The sequence below is a fragment of the Sphaeramia orbicularis genome, chromosome 5, assembly GCF_902148855.1.
Source record: "Sphaeramia orbicularis chromosome 5, fSphaOr1.1, whole genome shotgun sequence".
Lineage (NCBI taxonomy): Eukaryota > Metazoa > Chordata > Actinopteri > Kurtiformes > Apogonidae > Sphaeramia > Sphaeramia orbicularis.
The window spans coordinates 17,331,236-17,353,585 of NC_043961.1; the positions used below are offsets into that span (position 1 = coordinate 17,331,236).

At 39.0% G+C, this 22,350-nt stretch overlaps 1 protein-coding gene and 1 pseudogene across 1 annotated transcript; both read right to left on the bottom strand.

Annotated features, from left to right (window-relative positions):
• Positions 1 to 705: 705 nt before the first annotated feature.
• On the bottom strand, positions 706 to 15,678 carry LOC115419428 (RNA-binding protein 39-like; annotated as a pseudogene).
• A 452-nt stretch (positions 15,679 to 16,130) lies between these two features.
• Positions 16,131 to 22,186, bottom strand: tsen2 (TSEN2 tRNA splicing endonuclease subunit). The gene is given in 13 exon segments (XM_030134195.1): positions 16,131 to 16,421; positions 17,631 to 17,720; positions 18,745 to 18,856; positions 18,931 to 18,967; positions 19,047 to 19,191; positions 19,354 to 19,404; positions 19,512 to 19,586; positions 20,013 to 20,358; positions 20,933 to 20,966; positions 21,062 to 21,128; positions 21,769 to 21,858; positions 21,860 to 21,895; positions 21,897 to 22,186. Coding segments are annotated over 13 exon segments (1,188 nt in total). The 5' UTR covers positions 21,942 to 22,186; the 3' UTR covers positions 16,131 to 16,361.
• Positions 22,187 to 22,350: the final 164 nt, after the last annotated feature.

Here is a 22,350-nt window from a genome sequence, read left to right on the forward strand (position 1 = left end):
TGAATGATTGAATATTTGTGTCATACACTTATGTGCTTAGCCCCTATAGGCTTATAAGACACTATTGACATTCAAAACAGGAAGATGACCAACATATACTCATCCCAATGACAATTACATCAAACAAGGTCATTTGAAGTTTCTGTGCCTTCCCCAAAAATCTTGCCAAACTATACATTTCATTTTCAAATAACCAACTCAACATATCCCCTATAAGTTAAAATGGCATTAATATTATAATCAGTGTGATGACATGAGGACCTCCGCTGTAAATAACACATTGATGTTTCAGTTTTGTTTGTTTCAGCTCCAGGACAAATTCACCTCAGGATCAATGATAATGTAACATTGGATGTGATATATTTTATGCCAGTATTGTACTTTTTGTATTGATTCATTTATTGCTAATGGAAAAACACATTAGAATTGTGTTTATGTATATACTGCCAAAAAATTGCATTTCTTTGTCCTTAGTCAATGGCCTACCTTAGTCTGTATATTCTTTTAAGAATTGGTCTGGTCCTTTCTACTATGATGGAACTTAAACTTTGAAAACTGTTAATAAAATGGATCTAACACTAAAGTTTAAAATGTATGTGTAAAGTTTCCACGTCACCATTATATGTAATCTGTGGAAAAACACATGACGACAGTGTAACTCAATGAAAAAAATTTCCTATCACACTAAAGACACAGAGGCAGAACTTCAAAATAAAATTTAATAATTTTTACAAAATGAAATCTGGATTAGAAAACACTTAAATACCAAATAACCAACCAATCAGCTGACAGCCTCTTCATCAGCTGACCACCTCGCAGCTCATGGAGCTCAAACACTGAACAATGTTCAGAATGGGCAGGGCTATTATATGCCACGCCCATAAATGCAAATGAGAACAACAACAGGAAACTGAAGGAACACTGAAAAAGCAATAAAATGCTGAGTATAAAAGGGGATGGGCCAACTGTCCAGTGTCCAAACAGTGGGGTCACCGGCGCGGGGGCGGAGCCAGCAGCTGTGTGGCAGTGACAGGACTCTGGGAACAGGTTGTGATAGGTCGGTTAGAGGGACGTAGGCTGCTGTGATCATCTTACCTGAAACACAACATGAGATACATCAGAGCTGCTCTCTCAGTGGCTCACAGTCCTAGGGGTAACGTGACCTAAGTCTTACCAGCAAAGTATCGTCCATGTAAGGCGTTGACGGCTGCCATGGCAGCAGGGATCGATGGACATTTGACATACACGTTACCCTGGCAAGAAGCAGAGGAGACACTCAGCATTACTAGAGTTATTACTAAACTGATTCTAAGATTAAAAGTGTTTTAATTTTAATCCTTGTTTTATTTTCAAAGGAAAATCAGAACACAATAGAAAAAGTTCACACTTTAAACTAAATGATCTCAGAATTCCAACTGAAAGAGTATTGTTCTGTGTGTGAGTGTGGTTGTACCTCAGTGGAGTTCTATCCACATATATATGAACGACTCCTCCCATGTTTGTTACACTCCTCAATCACGTCATGCTGGATGTCGACCTCCCACCCAGGAATGTTCTCACTGAGGAGACAGACATGAGGTCAGACAGATGTACAGATAGAAAGACGTACAGACAGATAGGTGAGCGTTACCTGTGGGTTGAAACATGTTGGACAGGTGGAAACAGTGTGTAGCAAGAGGCTGCGATGGCAGATTCAGAGCAGAGTTCATGTTTCAGACCTGGATTCATGGCCGCTGAAACACACACAAGTCTATTAAAACCTGTACATGAATAACATACATGTGATGATGCAGAGGCCATCTGCATCCTCTATATCCCCACCCACCCAAGCTGTTCACCCCTACGCCCCCCTATGGCTGGAGGCTGCACTGCATCCAGGCAAAAACATCCAAACTGAACAGCTCCTTCTACCCGGATTCAGTCAGACTGTTGAACTTCTCCACCTGAACTAAAATGAGTTCCACACCCCTACTCTAGAAACTACAGATCATTCATTAAATAAGGTTAAATATGGTCATTAACACAGCCTTTGTACGTGTGCTGTGTTACTCGTGTGTTACCTGACACAGCAGCCATGGCTCCGATGGCGATGGCTCACTCATCTGCAGAGCCTGTTGAGCAGCAGGAGGGATCTGAAGACCTGAACCTGAAAACACACAAACACACCCTTCAACCCACTGTTCACTCAGTCTGAGTGCACACACACCTGACCTTAATATGGCACCTACAAATATATGTGAAGGGGAAAGGGTTTTTACACAGATTTCAGAGGGATGAGATGCACTCTAGGTTCTAGGAGTAAATTATTCAAAGTACAGTAGAACCTCGCAGTATGAATTAATTCAGTCTTTGACCGTGCTCCATTTGTGATTATTTACTTTACAAATCAACTTTCATCATTGAAATATAATTAATCTGTTCAAAAAACACCAAAAATCCTTTTTTTGAGGGTTTTTAAAACTGAAAAAGTGCAGTTACAAAGAAAATAATTATAAAACATAAAGCAGTTTTATTAACTTATTACCTTTCAGATGAGACAATCTGTGAGTGAGGAAGATGGTTGAGGAGTAAGAGGAGGAGAAGGAGGAAGAGGAGTGTATCTCTGAAGGAGAGTCTCTTCCAATAAATGTCAGGTAGTGAATTCTGCTGTTTCTCTCTTCACTTCATTGTTCTTTCTATCTTACTTTCTTCACTATCTGCTTCTACAGTAGTTTCATTGTAAACTTATCCAGCTAAATCTGTTTTGTTCTGATTTTTTAAATGTTCCTAAATGCTCCAGACGTGTCATTTAATAAAGCAGCTGCACCACCTTAACTTCATTTGACTGGAGATTTTTTCCTCTGTCCACTTTGAAACACTGTTTTCATTTCTGGCCAAATCTCCTCCACTCCACTCCACTGTCCTGGTCTGGGAAGTTTCCTCATCTCTCCCTCTGCCCATTTAAACTAAAATACTCAAAATCGCGGCTTGTAAAGTGAATTTCTCGTATTATGGTGGACTCTGTACGACAGGTTCTTCTGTAAAAGGGAGTGACAAATCAACACTACAGTAGAATACTACCCAAAAATATCATCATCAATGTATTCCTACTGTGGTGATGTTGGCACTTAATCAGCCACAGCCCTTAGAGCTCACATTGACTTTCGTTCTAGTCTAGTGGATACAGATCACGTTCAGTGTCGATTGTCTGTCACTCACCTCAGCGAGGCGGGCCATCAGTTGCAGGCGTTCCTGTCGTTCCAAGTTCGATGCCGGAGCGTTCGAGCTCATCACTGTCCAGGAAGGATGAGGCTGTGGAGGCGTCTGTGTGCTCTGTCACATGACCCACCTTCATAGGCCGCCCGCCAGCTCAAAGCCATTGAGCTGATCCAGAGCCTTTTTAGCACATTCTGCATCAGAGAACTGAGACGAGAGAGAAAGAGACAAGAGAGAGAGATTTCAGTCCATTATCAAATTTCTTGATTTTAATTGTTTCTACACATGTTCCAGATGTAAATGAACTAAATAAATCTGATTAACTTGTACACATACAGGAAGACGTCACCATATTCGAACAAATCCATAGTGTGTTAATCTGATTTATTATAATCAGATTACTGCTGTTATCTGATAAAACAGATCAGATATACCAGGGGTGTCAAACTCATTTTAGTTCAGGTTCCACATTCAACCCCGCATGATCTGAAGTGGGCCGGACCAGTAACATAATAATATACTAAAATAATGTCAACTCCAAACTTTTCTCTATGGTTTAGACTGAAAAAACTAAAATACATATTGAAAATGTTTTCAACTACAAATTATACTTTAAAAATGTGAATAACATGAACAACTATGAAGAAATTGAAATTTATTAAGAAAAATAAGTGTAACTTTAGCAATTTTATGCCTCTGCTTACTCATGTGCATTACAACTTACAGATCACACTGAAATTTTTGTATTTCACAAATTTATCCCATGGGTCAGGTTGGACCCTTTGGTGGTCCACGGGCTGTATGTTTGACACCTGTGGATTGTACTGTTTACATGATCAATAATAATCTGATAACTTCAAAAAGCATATAATGATCAGAGTATTAGTGTGCTTGTAAACGGGGTCACTGATGAAGATGATGTGATGAAGGACTTACTGTAATGAAGCCGTAGCCTTTGGAGCGTCCTGTCTCAGTGTCCATCATCAGCTGGATGCTCTCGATCTGTTGACACAAACCACCCAGATGGGTCCATGTGTTACATCTGTTTTCAATGAGTTGACTTAATGTTTATCAAAACTACTGGCCCTACACACTGTTTACTAGTCAGTGGGTATAACCATACTAACGTTAACTGTCATGTTTAATCTGGTATGTAAACCTAAGTACAGTAAGGATGTCTGCTGTGTTTTACTGTGGTGCCAGTGAGTCTGACCCGTCCAAATGGCTCAAAGATTCCTCTTAGCATCTCCTCGGTGATGTTAAAGTGCAGTGAGCCCACGTACAGCCTCATCGGTCCAGACGATCCTCTCTGCAGGTTGTTGGCAGCGGCTGCTGCCCGGTTCTTCTCTGCCTGAACACACACAAATGCACAGAAAACCAAACATTCAGTCCTGACAGTTGACGGCAGAGTTCTGACCTGCCACTGTCAAAAGGAAGCAAATAAAAAAACAAATAAACCGAAAATGATAAAAAATTCATAGTGGTACATTCACTATGCGGACAAAGTATGTGGACACGATGTTTTCAGGTGTTTCTTTTCTAATGGGTCTGAGAAACAAAACAATAATGACAAATGTCATAATATAGTTTTATATTGGGCTAAATATCATTGCATTGGTTAGTTTGGTTTAAATTGTTACTTTTGCTTCCAAAATGCCTCAGAGAGCTTTTTTACTTAATTTCTCTCAACACTGATTTTGTTTAAGTTTTTTTTATCCATGACTTTGATTTTAAATGTTTTACCTCTAAATTTATAAAATATTTTTCCTGCTCTGACTGTAAATAATAATTTTCTACCATGACTAACCATCTACTTTCTTCACATCTCACTTAAGAGGAAAATTTTCCATTAAACTTTAAGGGAATATTGATGTTTATATGTCAAATCATTATGAACAGGACATCTTAGCTCTGTAGACATGATGTGTCCCAATACTTTTGTTCATATAGTTTATAAACATCAATTTATACATTTCTATATTTAAACGAGGCAATTTCTAAACTAACATTCTGCAGTTCAATGATTTGTTTAGTGAAGCTGTGATTATGTTCATGCTGTACTCATTAATTCTATTGATATATTATTCTATATTCAGTATAAATAGTCAAACACACTTGTACTTATCAGCATATATGTAATGAATATTTTCATGACGATTAAATGTTTTAATATCTGTTTTATCTGTTGATTTGTCACATTTTATTTTGTTTAATTTGTCTGTGTTCACCATTTTCGCCCTTATATTGAGTTTCTAGACAAACATGTACCAAACAGCAGAACATTTCGCAAATATAAACACAGACCATTCAAATCTACTCCAATGATCAGAAAAGATCAGAAAGTAAAGAGTAAAATCAAGTAAAAAAAAAAAAAAAAAAAAAGAAATATTTGTGTTTTATCTGACAAAGAGAACAAAACAGATCATACGGACAAAAGAAAAATGTGCAGAAAAGAAAAGCAGTGTGAAAATGAACACTCAGGTGCTTCCGTCTGTACCTGCGAGGCCTGTACAATGATGGGAACTCCCAGCAGCCTTTGCCCCGTCAGACCGATGGCCAGAGGGACAGAACTTGCTTCCACAAACTCGATGTAGGCAATGCCCTTTGACCTGCGGGAGTTTCTGTCAGATATCATCCTCACATCTCGAACCTGCACAGGAATTGGAGAAATGGTTACCACGACAACTAGCACCACTTTACCTTCTAATGCATCAGCCGACATCTGGATCCATTAACTTTGGATTGTTACCATTAGTCAACAGGCCAACTGACTTTTCACAAGCCTTAAGTACATGAACAGAAGAGGATTTGGTTTATTACAGCAAAAGCATCACACTGACTTCAAATATTCAGTAAAGCTCTTGAAGATATTTTACAGGATTGTCAGAATACTGATACGAAATTTTGTAAAAAAAAAAAAAAAAAAAAATCATAATAATAATAGTATTTTTAGTCAAATGACAAAAAGTCATCTGCAAACCTGAGGAAAAAACCCTGAGGTCGACTCCATGTCTTTAACTGTCGTGAGTTGTGACTAAATTCTGGGATGTAAATGAAAACACTTCGATATCAGGTGTAAATTAACAACTTTATGTCAAAAACACAGCTGGCCAAAGTGTTGTACAGGCATAAAAACAAATAAAACTGAATTGATAAAAACAGCAAAAGTAATTTTACATTAAAACAATAAAAGCCAACCTCTCACACTGAGTTAAAAGCCAAAGATAAAAAATATGTTTTAAGAGGGTATTTAAAAACAGAAATGGAGTCGTCCTGCCTGATGAGCAAAGGTCATTCAGTCCACAGTTTGGAATCAGTGACTGAAAAACCCTCATCACCTTCAGGTTCGGCTTTATCTTTGGAATGAATACTGATCTGTACAACTTGAGCAGATCTGACAGATACTGTGGGGTAAGGCCACTGATAAAGAGGGAAACCTCTGACCTTTTCTTTGACCTGAGGATACATCTGTGGCCCAGCTGGCCAATCAGAGCTCACCTTCCCAACGGCAGAGAAGAACTCCTCCAGATCGCGAGGTCGTATCCGAGCCGCCAGCTGCATGCAGAACACGGTCCGAGCATCCCGCTCCTCTGGGGTCAGGTTATCTATGGGCTGTCTGTACATGAATACACACACGTAAAACACACAGATACAACAGGCACCAAAAGAACAGATGAAGACAAGGGTGAAAATCACACAGAACAATGTAACCAGAGGGCATTGTTAACTTAAGGGTGTGTTATGTTTAGGAAGAGGCTGAATATCTGTTCAGGTTATCAAGCTGATGATCATTCAGCCTCTGGAGACACATGACGTTGACATTCCTCACCTGATCGGACTCTTCTCCTTCCTGAAGGGGCTTTTACTCTTGGACCGTCGACGGCTGCAAAGACAAACAGAGTAACTCAAAATCAGACATGAAACATTGTGTTCTCATTAGTCTATTATCTCAGTGTGAAAGAACACTGCTATGGGCACATTTCACATAATTTAGAATCAACAATATAGTGTGTAAAAGCAGAATTATTCGTTATCAATGCGGGGGATTATTTCGCAGCAGTGACTGACTCACTTCACAGTCGCTTACATCATTGTACATTTAACAGTACAGTAAAATGCAAAATAGAATAATACAAGTTTAGTGCTTCTGTGAATTTGTACGACTTGTGGTGGTCTCTGTGTCCCCCTCCTCTATAGTATTCTGTGTGTATTCGTACGATTTGTGATGATCTCTGTATCGCCCTCCTCGCTCTCGGCTTCGACTACGGCGTCGTTCTCTGCTGCGGCTTCGTCGCCGCTCTCTGCTGCGGCTTCGTTTGCGTTCTCGACTGCGACTCCTCTTCTTCTCTCGACTCCTGCTCCTCTTCCTTTCCCGGCTGCGCTTCTTTCTATTGGACACACAGCAACCAATCAGAAAGGGACTGAAACACATACATTCCTGTAGACTTTGGCCGATGTGTGAGTGTGTTCATTAGTGTTTAAAACAGATAATAATAACCAGAGACAGAACCAGGAAAAATCTATTTTTCTATTCCATATCTTTTTTCTGACTGCACCACTCACTCTCCTCATTCAGTCTATTGCTTGCTCGACCACTGCTCTGTCCATGTGATTTGCTTGGAGGCAGAGACTGTACAGGTCTGATTACAGGACTTTGTCCTAAAAGGCTGATCAAAGCTGAATATTTTTGGTGATAAATGTACGTAGGGTCATCAATAGAAATGTCTTCATACAGAGCGATGCACAAAAGTGAAATCTGAATCTGTTGGATGAATCTGAATTACTTGGTTTAATGTCTGGGAAAAGAAACAGGAACTGAATTATTGCAACATTTAAACAATGAACGGACAGCCGTTTCATGTACTCAGTGTGAAAAATACTCTGTTCATCTAATATCAGCAGAGGTGTTAGTGTCAATGTGTTATGAGACATGAGGTGTTTTCAATATGCACATGAGTGAAAATGCAGAAAATTGCAACCTCAGAATAACACTAAGCATTTTCATCATAGTGTTTAACAGTCTTTCTCTTGATAAAAGGTAAATGTAAACAGATGTGGTAAATAATTGTGTTCATGTGTGTTTGATGAGAAGACAAACGTTCAATTAAAAACTAAATGAAATCCCACGAAGTACAAAGAGCTACAGAAACAAATGTTAGACAAAAACTTTGACAAACTGTCTGAAACCATGTCCTATGGTCCAGACCAGAGGTACAGTCCAGAGACTAAGACCAAAACCAGATTCTGGACTTGTCTAAATAATCAGCAGCTCAGGTCAGAGGTTACTGTTTGAAAAACATTAAACTGGAAAAAACTGAAACATGATAATGATGAACAACTCTTAATGTTGCAGTTTCATTCTGTTGTAAATATGTATATAGTTGTTAGAGTTGTATTACTTATTACTATTATTACTTTGTAATTTTGTCTTTTCCACTATCTTTATGCTGCACATTTTTTCTTGCGCTTTATTCTGTTGCTGCCGTGACCACTGAATTTCCCCATTGTGGGATCAATAAAGTCTCTAATCTAATCACAGCAGTGGATGGAAACAAGCACAAACCAATATTTCCTTTTGCAGATTTTCTGAAAACTTGGTTAAAATACATGACATGTTTGGATGGAAACCTGTAGTTAAATAGCTGATGTGTAAACGTGACTCAGGTCTGTTCATACATTCATCTGTCTGCTCTGTGAATATGATGGTATTAACTATCACTACTAACACTGACAGCGGCAGCAAACAACAGGCATTTACTATAAAACATATACTATATGGACAAAAGTATTCGGATATGTTCAAATCTCCCATTAAACTCGAAGGAAATATTGACGTCTATAAACTATGTGGACAAAAGTATTGGGACACATGTCTACAGCTGTAAGATGTCCAGTTCGTGATGATTTGACATATAAATATCAATATTTCCTTAAAGTTTAATGGGAAATTTTTCCTCCTCAGTGAGCTATGAAGAAAGTAGATGGTTAGGCTAGTTGTGGTAGAAAATTATTATTTACAGTCCAAGCATGAAAAGTATTTTAGGAATTTAGTGGTATAACATTTAAAATCATAGTCATGGATAAAAAAAAACAACAACAATAAAATCTATGTTGAGAAAAACTTTGTAAAAACTATCTCTGAGGCATTTTGGAAGCAAAGATAACACTTTAAACCAAACTAACCAATGCAATGATAATTATCCCAATATAAAACTATATTATGACATTTGTTATTATTGTTTTGCATCCCCGACTCCTGTTAAAAAAGAAAAACCTGAATTCAACATGTCCACATACTTTTGTCCATTTATTGTAGCAGTGCTCGACTATACAACTAAAAATGTTCTCACAAGAAACATTTTAAATGTCATTAAATGTTATGTGAAGTGTCAAATTATTTCTTTAAGATAAAAGGTTTATTTTTTTTGTCCTGGGTGAAATGAGACAAAACAATACAAGATTGGTCCACGATTTTGTGATTTTGAGCCCATTTTGTTAATTTTCTTTATTTTGATTTTTAATATACAAATCAAAATAAAGAAAATGAGTCCAATCTGAGTTCTTATTCATCAAGATGAACAAACAGCACAGCATCTCACAAAACTACAGGTAGAACATTCAAAACTGTCAATGATAAAAATGTTTGTTCGACATCAAAATATATAGTAGTGAAATTAAGAATTGCAAATAATTAAACAACAGGACATTGAAATGTGTGGATGTCCTCTAAACAAAAATGTAAACAAATTAAACCCTAAAGATAAAATTAAGACACTCAAGAGCAGTGTTGTGTTTTTACCTGCGGCTGCGGTCATCTGGTCCATTGGGGCTCAGGTTCCTGGCGTCCTCCTAAGCGGGGTCGACAGAGAACAGCATGAGGAGGCAGACGCAACATTCAGGTGTGAGGAAGGGGCAGGGCATGGGGAGGGGGCGGAGCGTGGCAGGGGAAGGGAGGGGAGAGAAAATATAAACACAATTTAATGAGTCACGCTCAAACAGACTGTGTGAGGAGAGGTCAGTCAGTCCCAGGCTGTGGAGGTCCGGCAGCGGTCTGGCTCTGACTCGTCTCCAGCCGAGGGGACGCTGTGGGGGGGGGACTCCTCTGAGGGCCCTGAAGCAGACAGGGAGTCTTAGTCAGCCCAGAACCACAACCAGAACCAAGGACAAAGCCTGGACCCTGAGCTCAGCCTGATCTGTATCATCCTGTCTCTGAGTCTGTGCATATAAAGCAGCACCACATTGGACTAAATCGAAACACAGAACTGCGCTGTTCAGCCTCCTGCCGGGACACGACCCACCCTGGACCTGGACCAGAGGCAGGGGTCAAGGGTGGTTGAGGTAACGGCAGGTTCAACTTGGTCTGGGTGAAAAGGCCAGAGATAATGTCATGATGAACATTTTCCTGTCAGCTGATATGTTAACAACCGTGCAGATAATTAACATGATAAATGTCAAAAAACCCTCAAATTTTTTTTTTAATTTACAGGCTGATTTTTTTATCCTGAGTGAAAGCTGAAGAAAGCAGCTTGTGGATACATCGTGGTACAGTGGTTGCACTTCTACCTCCCAACTGGAGGGTTTGATTTCGGTTTGTTCCTTGGCCTTTCTGTGTTTGCCTGTTGTCTTTGTGGGGGTTTCCTCTAGGTCCCCTCCTTTCCCCTGCCATTAAAAACATGAAGGCCTTCAGTAGCAGCTCACAGCTCCCAGTGTGCTAAATGCTAATGCTAAGGTTTGTGTGTATTTGGAGTAAAATGCAGAGTGCATTATTATTATTACTGGGAAACAATAAATTAAGCGAATACAAAAACTACATAAAATACACACAAAAAATGTCTCTTTGTTTTTTCGTCATCTTGCGACATTTATGTCACATCTTGCCTTTCATTAATCATTTACAAAATCAGGTTTCTTCAATTTTAACTTGGGACTTTAACTTTAACAGGAATTGCGATTTGGCATTTATCAGGATAATTATCGATATCAAAAGACCTGAACATGTTTATCATAACATTTTCTTTCTAATCTCCCAGTGTAATCCATTTGCAGATGACTGACAGATGTAGTGTTTGGATACAGCCTCTGACTGGCCTGCACCACAGTGATGTCAGCAGCTAAACCCCACCCTCAGTGAGTGTGACACTGCCTTCCCATTATCCTCCTGCCTAACTCTGACAGATCATTTCCCAGAATCCTTGGCTGATCCTTGTCAAGAGCTTTGGGACAAAGTCAGGTGACAATTTAACTGTTATCAAGGGGATCAATGTCATGTTACAATGGGGACCACAGTACAGCTGTTACTACCTTCATGTTTGTGACAGATCACACAGCATTCAGGGGAGTAGAGGTGAGAAATCGTTAGGCAAGTCTACAAAGAGAGATAGATGGGGAGCATTTATTGACACAGTCTGCATCATCAGTATCATCTTCATCATCATCGTCACCGTGATTATCATCAGCTCACTCTGTGTCCTCAGTTTGTCTGTGGAGTTGAATATAAACCACAGACTGTACAACAAGCACACTGTTGACTGTGATGGCATCTATCTATTTTGTCATTGAAGGCAGAGTTTCTGTCACCACCATCTTCACTTTTTGAAACATTATTTTGGAATAAATTCAAGAGTTTACTGACACTGTAAAACAGTAAATTTTTGCCCACTGGTGGTATCGGCTCAACTCTCCTCGACTCAGCATGGTCTTTTCAACCCTTTAGCCTCTGACGTGTCTGTGGTGTGTGTCCCAAAAGTATGATTTATTTTAAATATTATAAAAATTCAAACGTTTGCTCAATAGGAAAAAGTTTAAAACGTGCTGATAGAATAGACCTTGTCCTTTCCATAGACATCTGAACATACTTAGTGCACCCCTCACCACCTGTAGAATGGGGTTTACCCCCCATTCCACCTGTGTACTGACAGAGCACTCACAGAGCAGTGAGTGAGACCAACTCACTATAAAAATAGACAATTTGTTTTCTTTGTCGTTTTGTGCTTTTACTGTTGTTTCCAGTGTTGTGGTGACTTTCCTTCATTTTTTTTTTTTTTTACTGTGTTTTGCCTGTGTAACTGCTTTTTGGAGTTCCACCAGGAGCCAAAAGGCATCTGGAATGATTTAAAAAAAAAAAAAAAAAAAAAAAAAAAAAAACTAAAGGGCCAAAATTCAAATCCTTGATGTTGTTCAGTGTGTTCCAGTTCACAGTTCATGTTCAACATCCTAAATCTCTTATTGATGGATTGATTGAGTGCCTAATTTAGTCAAAACTTGTCAAACTTCAATTCCTCTCTTTGTCTTTTTCTGTTATTCCACCCTGTTTTGACCCTCAAACACACAGTAAAGCAAAACCACCGAAGAAAAGGAACATATGCACATACTCACAGCAGCTTTTATGACACTGAAACAGACATCAATTCACAGCAGCACCTTTACCTGGAATCATGTCTCAGGGGTTAAAGAGTTAACTCCATTCATGATACTCTCACATTCTGTCATGTATGTTAGTCAGTTTTATTGTCAGTAACAACTTCACTCAGGTTCCAGTTAAGTTGAGGACATTCTAATGCACATCACAGATTACTATGATCCAGACATAAGGCTGTTCTAAACAACTACATTGGTGCTTGAGAGAAAAAAAATCCTAAAACCAAGTTTCTTTTGAAAATTATATCTTAGTTGTAAGTTTTGTCTTTCTCTGTCGTCTGTATCTGCAGTCGTGCTGCAGATGACGTCAACTCCTCTCACTGATTAAAACTTCTCACTGTGTTGCTATGTCAATCAGCCTGGCTGAGGGAGAACTAAACCCGCACAGGAAATGCAAGATTCAAAGATGTTTTATTGTCAATTCACTAGATGCACAGGACATACAGAGAATTGAGATACTGTTTCTCTCTCATCTTGTTAAAGAAAAAAGGGGAAAATAGAATAAGTATAAATAAGCAATATAAAGAATAAACTATAGCAGAATATGAAGTGTATGCATCAATCTATTTACAGTAGCAGCAGTAGTGCAATACAGTAACATTTATGAGGTGACGAGGTGCATAATGGAACTAAAACAGCAATGTGCTGTTACCAAAACCAAACCAAGTGAAGGTGAAATCTTGATACCATCGGTGGAATAATCATCAGTTAGGTGCCAAAGATTACAAAACTCAATGTTCAGATTAGGCTCTTTACTCATAAATAAACAAAGTGAAAAAACACATAAAACTAACCATGCTTTCTCTCTAAGTGGCATCTCTAAATCATCACATGCAGCCCTTTTAATGCTGCTTCATGTATGTCCTTTCCTGCACTGCAGTGTAAACATACGGTCATGGTTTCTGTCCTTAGTCCTACCATTGTCATGTTTTAAAAGTCTTTCCTCTCCTTCATGACTGCCTGTGTCCATGTGAACACTCTCCGCTTAGTCTGCGTCATTTCACTGAAAATCTACATCACTGTCTGGGCATGACACACTCAGAGAACTGAATATGGTTCCCCTAGTGGACGCTCAAGGTGCCGCAATGAAAAAAACATAAATTAAAATGCATTTTCCCTATAGAGCTGCTGACAGGAAACCTACAAAGGATGACTCCTGGAAAAGTTACTGACTATTTACTTTAAGAGAGAATTCATTAAGCCTGGGCGTCAACACTATCACGCTTTAAGATATTGTGCTCTGGCTTCAGTTTTACATTGCGGTTCTTGTTGTGGTTGTTGGAGCACCAGAGTGAGCTGAGTACCATCATCAGAATACACTGAGGTCGACTCACCTTCCTGTACGGAGCCTCCAGCATCGCCTCTATGTCCAGGTCATCTGCCATACTGCTGCGATCTGCACACAGGTAAAGTACAGGCAAAATGACCACATGACTACAAACAAGTGGTTTGAAGCTGTGCAGGTACAGAGCTTTTATTAAATTACCATGTTGACTATAGAGGAACAACAGTTCGTAAAATTCATGACTCTGTATATTTAAATTGGCCAACTGAACGAAAATAATCGCACCTCAGACTGATAGAAGCTTCTGTTTTGTCTACATTTCTGTGTTTCCACTGGAGTTTGAAGTCTTTTTTTGTCACAAATTGAAAACATATCTCATCACATCACATCAGAAGAACTGTGAAATCATAGCTTCCCATCTCTCGATGTGGGAGTTGAATTCTCCGTCAATCACATGCTGATGGTATAACTTGCGAATAAGTCACAGATATTCTACTTGAATGTAAAATGTTCCACATTATCACACAAATCCAGACTGTTTAATCCACTGTAGATAGTTGTACTGTTGAATTCAGGTGTTCTATAAGTTCTATCACACTGAGCCTTTTTTTCACTGGGTTCAGTCAAAGGTGTAGGTTGACCAGTATCATCCAGCAATCTTCATCTCATAATATCAAAGTCCAAACATATAAATTAAAGTGATAAATACCTGAAAAACATCAATAAACCTGGAAGTGAATATCTGACTAAAATCTACATGGACTGCAGGTGTAGTTTTTACTTTTTATTCATCGTCAGTGTCTGTAATTCCTAGTTATGAAGGTACATTTTTACAATCCTCTGCTATTAAACGCAAATTCTGCTGCTTAATTGGTCTCCACACAGACCTTCAATAGTGTAAGTACATTAAAATTAGATGAAAGCAAATACAACTTTAATGGGAAGCTGGTGCAAAAATAAAAAGGTGAAACCGTAAACTGTAGGAGTCTCCATAACACTTAATTAGACAAATAAGAATGTACACATAATGGATGTCTACAAAGGCAAACATTTGAATATACTGATGGATGTGAGCATAAAGAATTTTGAATTGAATTAAAACCAATCTGTGAAGCTTCTTTAGAGACGTGCGTTTATTGCAACAGCTTTTTCATTATACATGTCCTCATTATATTAAGTGTGTCTAAATACAGTAGATAAGTGTGTTTGTTTATTTCGTTCAGAGTACGAGGCTGTTTCCATCAGGTGTTTGGGGTCAGTTTACTGGAGTTCACCTGAGCTGTGACACAGGTTACAGGTGGTTACTGTAGCAGTTAGCCTCTCCGCGCACAAGCCAACAACAGTGGAATCAGGAAATCTGGTTATAAAGACCCCCAGTGTGTTTACCCGTCCGGTGCTGTGACCTTTGACTTCAAGTGAACCCACACCTGAGGCCTCGGCGGCTAACAGTTAGCTCACATGGCAGTTAGTAACCTAGCCCCCTAGCCGTTCGGACTGACTGGAGCGTCTCTTTTAGCCACTGACCCTGTGGGAGCGGCTGTTACAATGAAGCCAAATGCGGATTTACCTGGCTACTCAGCCGTTCAGTGAGGACACACGGGAACGCGTCGCTCCGTCCGGTTCACGGTCGCTACTCGGTCGTTCCGCGCCAACCCCGGACTCTGGATGACACATACACGGAGACCGTCTGTCAACGCGAGAGTGGACCGTACTATCGCGAGAAAATTAGATTAACTCGTATATGTAAAGAAGCGGCTGAAACTTGATTTAGTGATTATTTATTCTGTTGATTGAAATGTCTTTTTATATTCACTTTGATGATTTAATGATTGGTTTTGTTCTTATCAGTGATTTATTAAGATATTTTTTTGTATTTTAGGGATTTTGTGCCAATTTTTGTAATTTGAGTGATTTAATATTTATTTTTTAATTTTGTTCATTGCTATTTGAATACTTTTATTTTTTTATCTTTTACTGCCAGTTTTTGATCATTTTCTTCAATTAACGCTTATTTTTCTTCCATTTAATGCTGTCCTTCACAACACTGAATGAAAATTAGTAGAACCAATTCAACCTTCATTCTATTGGAATTTCATGTTTTCTTTGTAATTTTTAGCAGTAGGGGGAGAAAATATAAAGTCATATGAAGTCCATATAAGGAGAAAAACTACACGTGTGTTTTGATCAATTACATGTTTATATTGATTTCTTTGTGTAATTATCAGATCACAAACACATTTCAGGATATTTTTATTATTTTTGTAAATAAATACATGAATAATTTTATAAGCTGACCCACAAATGTTTTAGGTTCATTTAGTCTTAACATCCCATTTATTTCTGGATAAAGATATAAATGAACAGTTGTTGTTTTTTAGCATCATTAATCATGCATCAACAAGCCATGTTATGTCAGATTTTTCTCCATCTGCGCAGTGGCCCCGCCCAGCCTCCTCGAAGCCAATCAGAAGTCATCTTGTTCGGCTCGTTCTTTGGAGGAGACCCACCTGCTGACGATCACTTCCTGTACAAAAACCCAAAATGTGTTCAGTGATGTTTTAGCTCATTATTCCAGATGGTTAATTAATTTTAGAAAATTTAACAGATAAAAGGTTTGGCTTTTTTTCCCCCCCTCTCATTTTGCCGTTCAGGTCTTCTCTAGGTGTCAACCTTATGTCTTCAGCCGATCACAGCTTTACACACTTCAAGGGCAGAGCGACACAAACAGCTCTCAGACAAAACAATCATTCCACAGACCTGTCAGCCCATTGCCTTGAACATACCTGTCGTTAGATGCAGAGTTACAGTTTTTATTTTACAATCAGAGACAGAATCAGGAAATAACTTTTTTTCTACTAATTCAGTTTCTAGCTGAAGCACCTCTCTCTCTGTCATTGGCTGAGTGGAGATGAGGTGAAGAGAAGTGATACTTAATTTGCATTTGATGCAAATCTTTTATTTATTTTGTCCTTATATTTTTCAATTTTATTGAATTTGTCCCATGCACTTATTTTATTTATTCTGACAAATATTATCGCTACATTAAATCTAAATAAATTAGATCAGTTATTAGTTATTCAACCAAATGAAAGTATGATTCATGTTTTTAAATTCTTTATGTCAGTCAATAAACAACAGGATATTTCACAAATTTTGATGTAAATGACAACAGTCATTGCAATATAACATTTTGTCTGTTGTTTGTAGTTTCAGATACAGTCTATGTTTAAATGTGAAACATGTGAAATAATGATAGAATGGGTTTGAGTCCAAGGGAAAACACTGTCTGCACAGTATTCACTTTACTGGTTCTATTTACTGGAACATCTAAAAATCTGTTGGATTAATGGACATAAACAAATATATATGTGGAATAACACTTTATCATATACAGTGAAAATATCAGATAAACAGCACTTTGGTCATTTGTTTTACATTTATCTGATTAAATTATGTAAGATTTAACACCTCTAATCTCTGAGGCATATCTTTTACAAAACATTGTAGACTGGTGAAATTATCATAAAATAATATAAAATAGTTTATTGCTGAGCCGTTTACTGAGAGCTTTTGAGGAGCTTCAGGAGGCGTTGAGTTTGTTTTAAATTAAACAGGAGTGGATCAAAACAGACCAATTGTACTGACAAAAGAGTTTATTATAAAGAAAGGTCTGACTCATACAAACCTGGACACTGAGGACACACTGTACTAAAAATACAAGGCCTTTTTGTACCTGAACGGTCAGCCTGCTCAGACACTCTGGAGAGTCCAGCTCAGCCTCTGATAGGTCAGTCGGGTAGATGACGTAACACAACATCAGCTCCTGAGAAAAAACAAATGCATGTAGTAAATGTAGTAAACGCAGACACACCAGGGGATGCATTAGTGAAATTATAGTATGATAATGATAAACTTTATTTCTAGCATAAGAAAAAATAAAATATAAAGGTGAACAAAAGGCAAAAGGAAATTACAAATTTAAACGGAACACTCCAGAATATTGAAGGTACAATAAGTTAACAATGTGTTTTACTTGTCTGTTGAATGAGATTGTACTGTTTTATGTCAGATATATTGTTTTATGTAGGGACTAAAGATGGAAATTAGCCTTGGCTATAATCTTTCACATTGCCACATATTTTGTTTATTAATATGCACTGTCCCTTTGGAAAAAAAAACAACTTCAAAACAAAAAAATAATAATAATGTCATAAAATATACAACTATTTCATTGTGTTTCTTTAAGAAAACTTTATGTTTCTAAATGCAGAAGGAAGAAGCCGAGCTTATATTGTCCTACCCCAGATTTATATGACTAACGTATACAGTCCATAAAAAACTGAAAAAGAGAACAAATGATAACATCTTATCAATAACTCTTAGTATATTTGTATTTGCACTGTTTACACTGTTACATGTGTGTTTACATTGTTACATTTGCATTTTTATACTACTTTTATATATTATTTTTTTACCCTGTCATACAGTATATCTCTAATTTGCACATATTTTGATTGTGCATTACTTTATATCTTCTGTTTCTTCCTTTTACTTCAGGGAGCCATGGTCACAGGAGCTGCCATGCTGTGATTTTATATCATCCAACAAACAAACTGATTAGAAAGATCATAGTCTAAACACAAATTAGTCTGGTGAAATCTTGGATGTGTACAAGGAGTCCCACAGATTGCAGCCGCTCCTTACAGTTTATTCTAATTCCATGCTATTATTTTCTTCTCTGAATCTCCACCCAGGATGGTGTTTTGTGTGGGTGAAAGGCCAAACCATACAGAAACATGTTGTGTAAAATATTTGTATGAGCCTGATAAGAACTGAGGAGTAGTTACCTTGGAAACGTTGGCAGTGATCCTGCTGAGAGCTGCCAGAGAGCGCCACGAAAACGGACGCAATGCTGAGCCCCTGAAGGCATCACCAGCCCTCTCGACAACAACTGAGAAACTATGGAGGAAGAGGAAGAAGAGTCAGGTTTATGTGTTTATATTTGTGTGTTTTTGTGTGTGTTTGTGTGTTACCTGGAGTGGTAGAAAGGTGGGCCTTTCCTGTACAACACTAAACACACAGAACAAAACAAGTCCAGTTACAGACGATGATGATGAAGATAATGATGATTCAGCTTATTGTGTCTTACTGAAGTCAACGCCATACTTGGCCCCGCTCCCTCCTTTAGGGACCCACCCCCTGCTGCGGAAGTGATGATAGGCAGAGTACGAGCTGACGAAGTCTGGACGCTGGGACCGGAATGTCTGCCACAGCTGAATGACTGACAGGGGCTCCTGACCAATCACAGCGCAGCATCACATATAGCTGTAACCTCTGACCTTTAACCCTGATATTGTATGTCTAAATGATTATTATTACTTGGATATTAATTGTCTGTGATATATGTGTGTAATATTTACTAACATTAAGAAAAAGGAGTAAGTCTAGTGATGTACCTGGTTCAGGTAGACAGACAGGCAGCCCAGACTGTAGACCAGAAAGAACGCCTGTGAAAAACAGACAAACAAATAAACAAACAAACACATGGAATCACAGCCAAACATTTCATCCATCAGGACATTGAGGGAGGAGTTTGGGTCGTTTGGAGCTTTACCTCCTCCAGACTGAGTTGCAGATACTCAGTGAGAGAGAACGGAGTTCGTCGGATCTGAATGAGGTCCCCCTGCACCTGCACAACGACAATGATGACAAAAACAACAATCAGACCTACAGCAACATCTGCCATGACAACAGCTAGTGGAAGACAGGTTAAAGGGGCTACATGTACTGTCTCTACTTTCATATCTTAAAAAAATAGGACCATTGTCCCTATATCTCACCGATATGTTCTTTCAAGAATCAAAACACAAGTTGTGGTTCTTCTCAGAAGTCCCATCCCAAATGTCCAACTGTCCAACCAAACCAACCAAACCAACCAACCAACCAACCAACCAACCAACCAACCAACAACTTCCACCTCAAACCAAAAAGTTTCTCACTGTTTTCAAAAGTTTCAATAGTGTTTTTCTTCTACTTTGCAAACACTGTGGATGTTCACGGAAATGTTCTCTGTGGTATTTAATGACACATCTCATCTTATCTGATTCAGACTCACCAGGACAAAACCCTGACCTGGAACCACAAGACCACAATCTGGTTCTGTATCAGAGGCAGACTCAGGATCTGGTTCAGGGTTCAGTTCTTGCTCTCTGTACTTGCAGTCTATTTCCATCTCTGATTCGTCCACACCTGAGCTGACTCCACCACCACCTGGTGCAGTCTCCGCCCCCTCTCTGTCCTCCTCTTTACCCATTTGGCCGTTCTCTCCTGGCCCCACCTCCCATCTCATCTCCTCCAGTGTCACAGGCTCAGCAAGTTTGAGCAACCTTTGACTGACAGATTCTTCGTCCAATCCCTGAGCAGACAGAGCTCGCCCCGCCCACCTGAGCAGGTCTTCATACCTGGGCCAAAACAGAAGACAAGGATAATTTGAGTCTAGAACAGTAGAACACTCTGAAAACTAGAGCAGAATACAGCCTCCTCTTACATTAAAAGACAACAGACCACAATCAGAAACAGTTTATGAACATTTGACGAACAAATCCGTGAATCATTAATACTTTCTGATTTGTGTTTCTTTGTTAACTGGGAACACACACAACCTGATTTAGACCATGAGGAAACACACATCTCTGTAAAATCTGAATCTACACATGAGAAAAATAACAATAAAAAAACAGTTAATGGCCATCTTCTACTCCATTAAAGGTGATAATTGATGTTTACAGTAACAACTGCAGCAGTGATTTGTGCATTTCACTTTCAAAAGATGAGAGACAAATAGAAGCAGTGAATAATCTGGACCAGAATCTAATTCAGGTCAGCGTGATCAGGATGAAGTCAGCAGGAGCAATGAACGTGCCAGGTGACCAATCAGGACTCGGGGTCTTTTATCATTAAATGAGAAGCTCGTATTATATTTTAACAATAACAGACAGAATGTTATGTGAAGAAACAGGATGAGATGCCACTGACCTGCTCTGTGAGACGACAGGCAGAAGGTGACCCTCTATTCTGAAACACAAACACAGTCATCTGACTACAGCACACGTCTCTGACAGACAATGCTGATGGTGATGTCATAAGTTCAGAGAGTAAACTCACGGTTCACTTTGGCTGAAGAGCTGTGGTCCGGTCGGCTCTGGAGAAGACGCCTTTCCCGAAAAAAACCCTGAAACAACAAAACCTGTTCAGCCTGACAGTCAAAACTCAGGGTTAGTCACATGTATATTTAAGACCTGGTTTAATCTGGACTCACTCAGACCTGGTTTAATGTAATGTGGACTCACTCAGACATGGTTTAAATGGACTCACTCAGACCTGGATTAATGTGATGTTGAATCACTCAGACCTGGTTTAAAATGGACTCATTCATATCTAGTCTTAAGTGGACTCACTCAGACCTGGTTTAAATGGACTCACTCAAACCTGGCTTAATGTGACGTGGACTCACTCAGAACCTGGTTTAAATGGACTCACTCAGACCTGATGTGGAATCGCTCAGACCTTGTTGTGAAATGGACTCATTCATATCTAGTCTTAAGTGGATTCACTCAGACCTGGTTAATGCGGACTCACTCAGACCTGGTTTAATGTAATGTGGACTCCTCAGACCTGGTTGTAATGTAATGTGGACTCACTTCAGACCTGGTTTAAATGGACTCACTCAGACCTGGCTTAATGTGATATGGACTCACTCAGACCTGGTTTAAATGGACTCACTCAGACCTGGCTTAATGTGATGTGGAATCACTCAGACCTGGTTTAAAATGGACTCATTCATATCTAGTCTTAAGTGGACTCACTCAGACCTGGCTGTAGATGCTCTGGATGTGATCTGGATCCCGAACCAGGACGTGCTGGTTGATGAGGTCGGCTCGGAAGTGGATGGTTTCCCCCCGGGTTTTGGTTCACCGGTAGCGGAGCCTGGTACTCCTCGATAAACCCGGGGTCGTCTTCGGGGAGGCCGAAACTCCGCGTGCATGGCGCGGACCGGTCTACGTGAAAACGGACTCGTTTACAGACGCGGTTAAACCTGTTATTGCGCTTTTGTGTGAATTATTGTCTGTTCTGCTTTGTTTCATTTGTTTGTTTGTTTTTAGCCTGCTATTCTGACAGTTTTAATCTTTGCTGTGTACCTTTAGATTCGTTCGGCTGTAGCCGTTTTCAGTCATTCATAAACGTACCGGCTTGTTTTTGCTGTCGGACGGTGTCACACCATCTGTGTCCGGGTTGCTCTTAACTCTTCTAAAACAGTTCCGGCCCCACAGCTCATAGTATCCTGTTGTTGTTTTTATTTAGTTTATTTATTTGTGAATGAGTTAATATTATAATAAATTCCTAAAAAATGAGAGTATTTTCCTCCTTAGAGTTTTATGCTGTGTTTTATATGC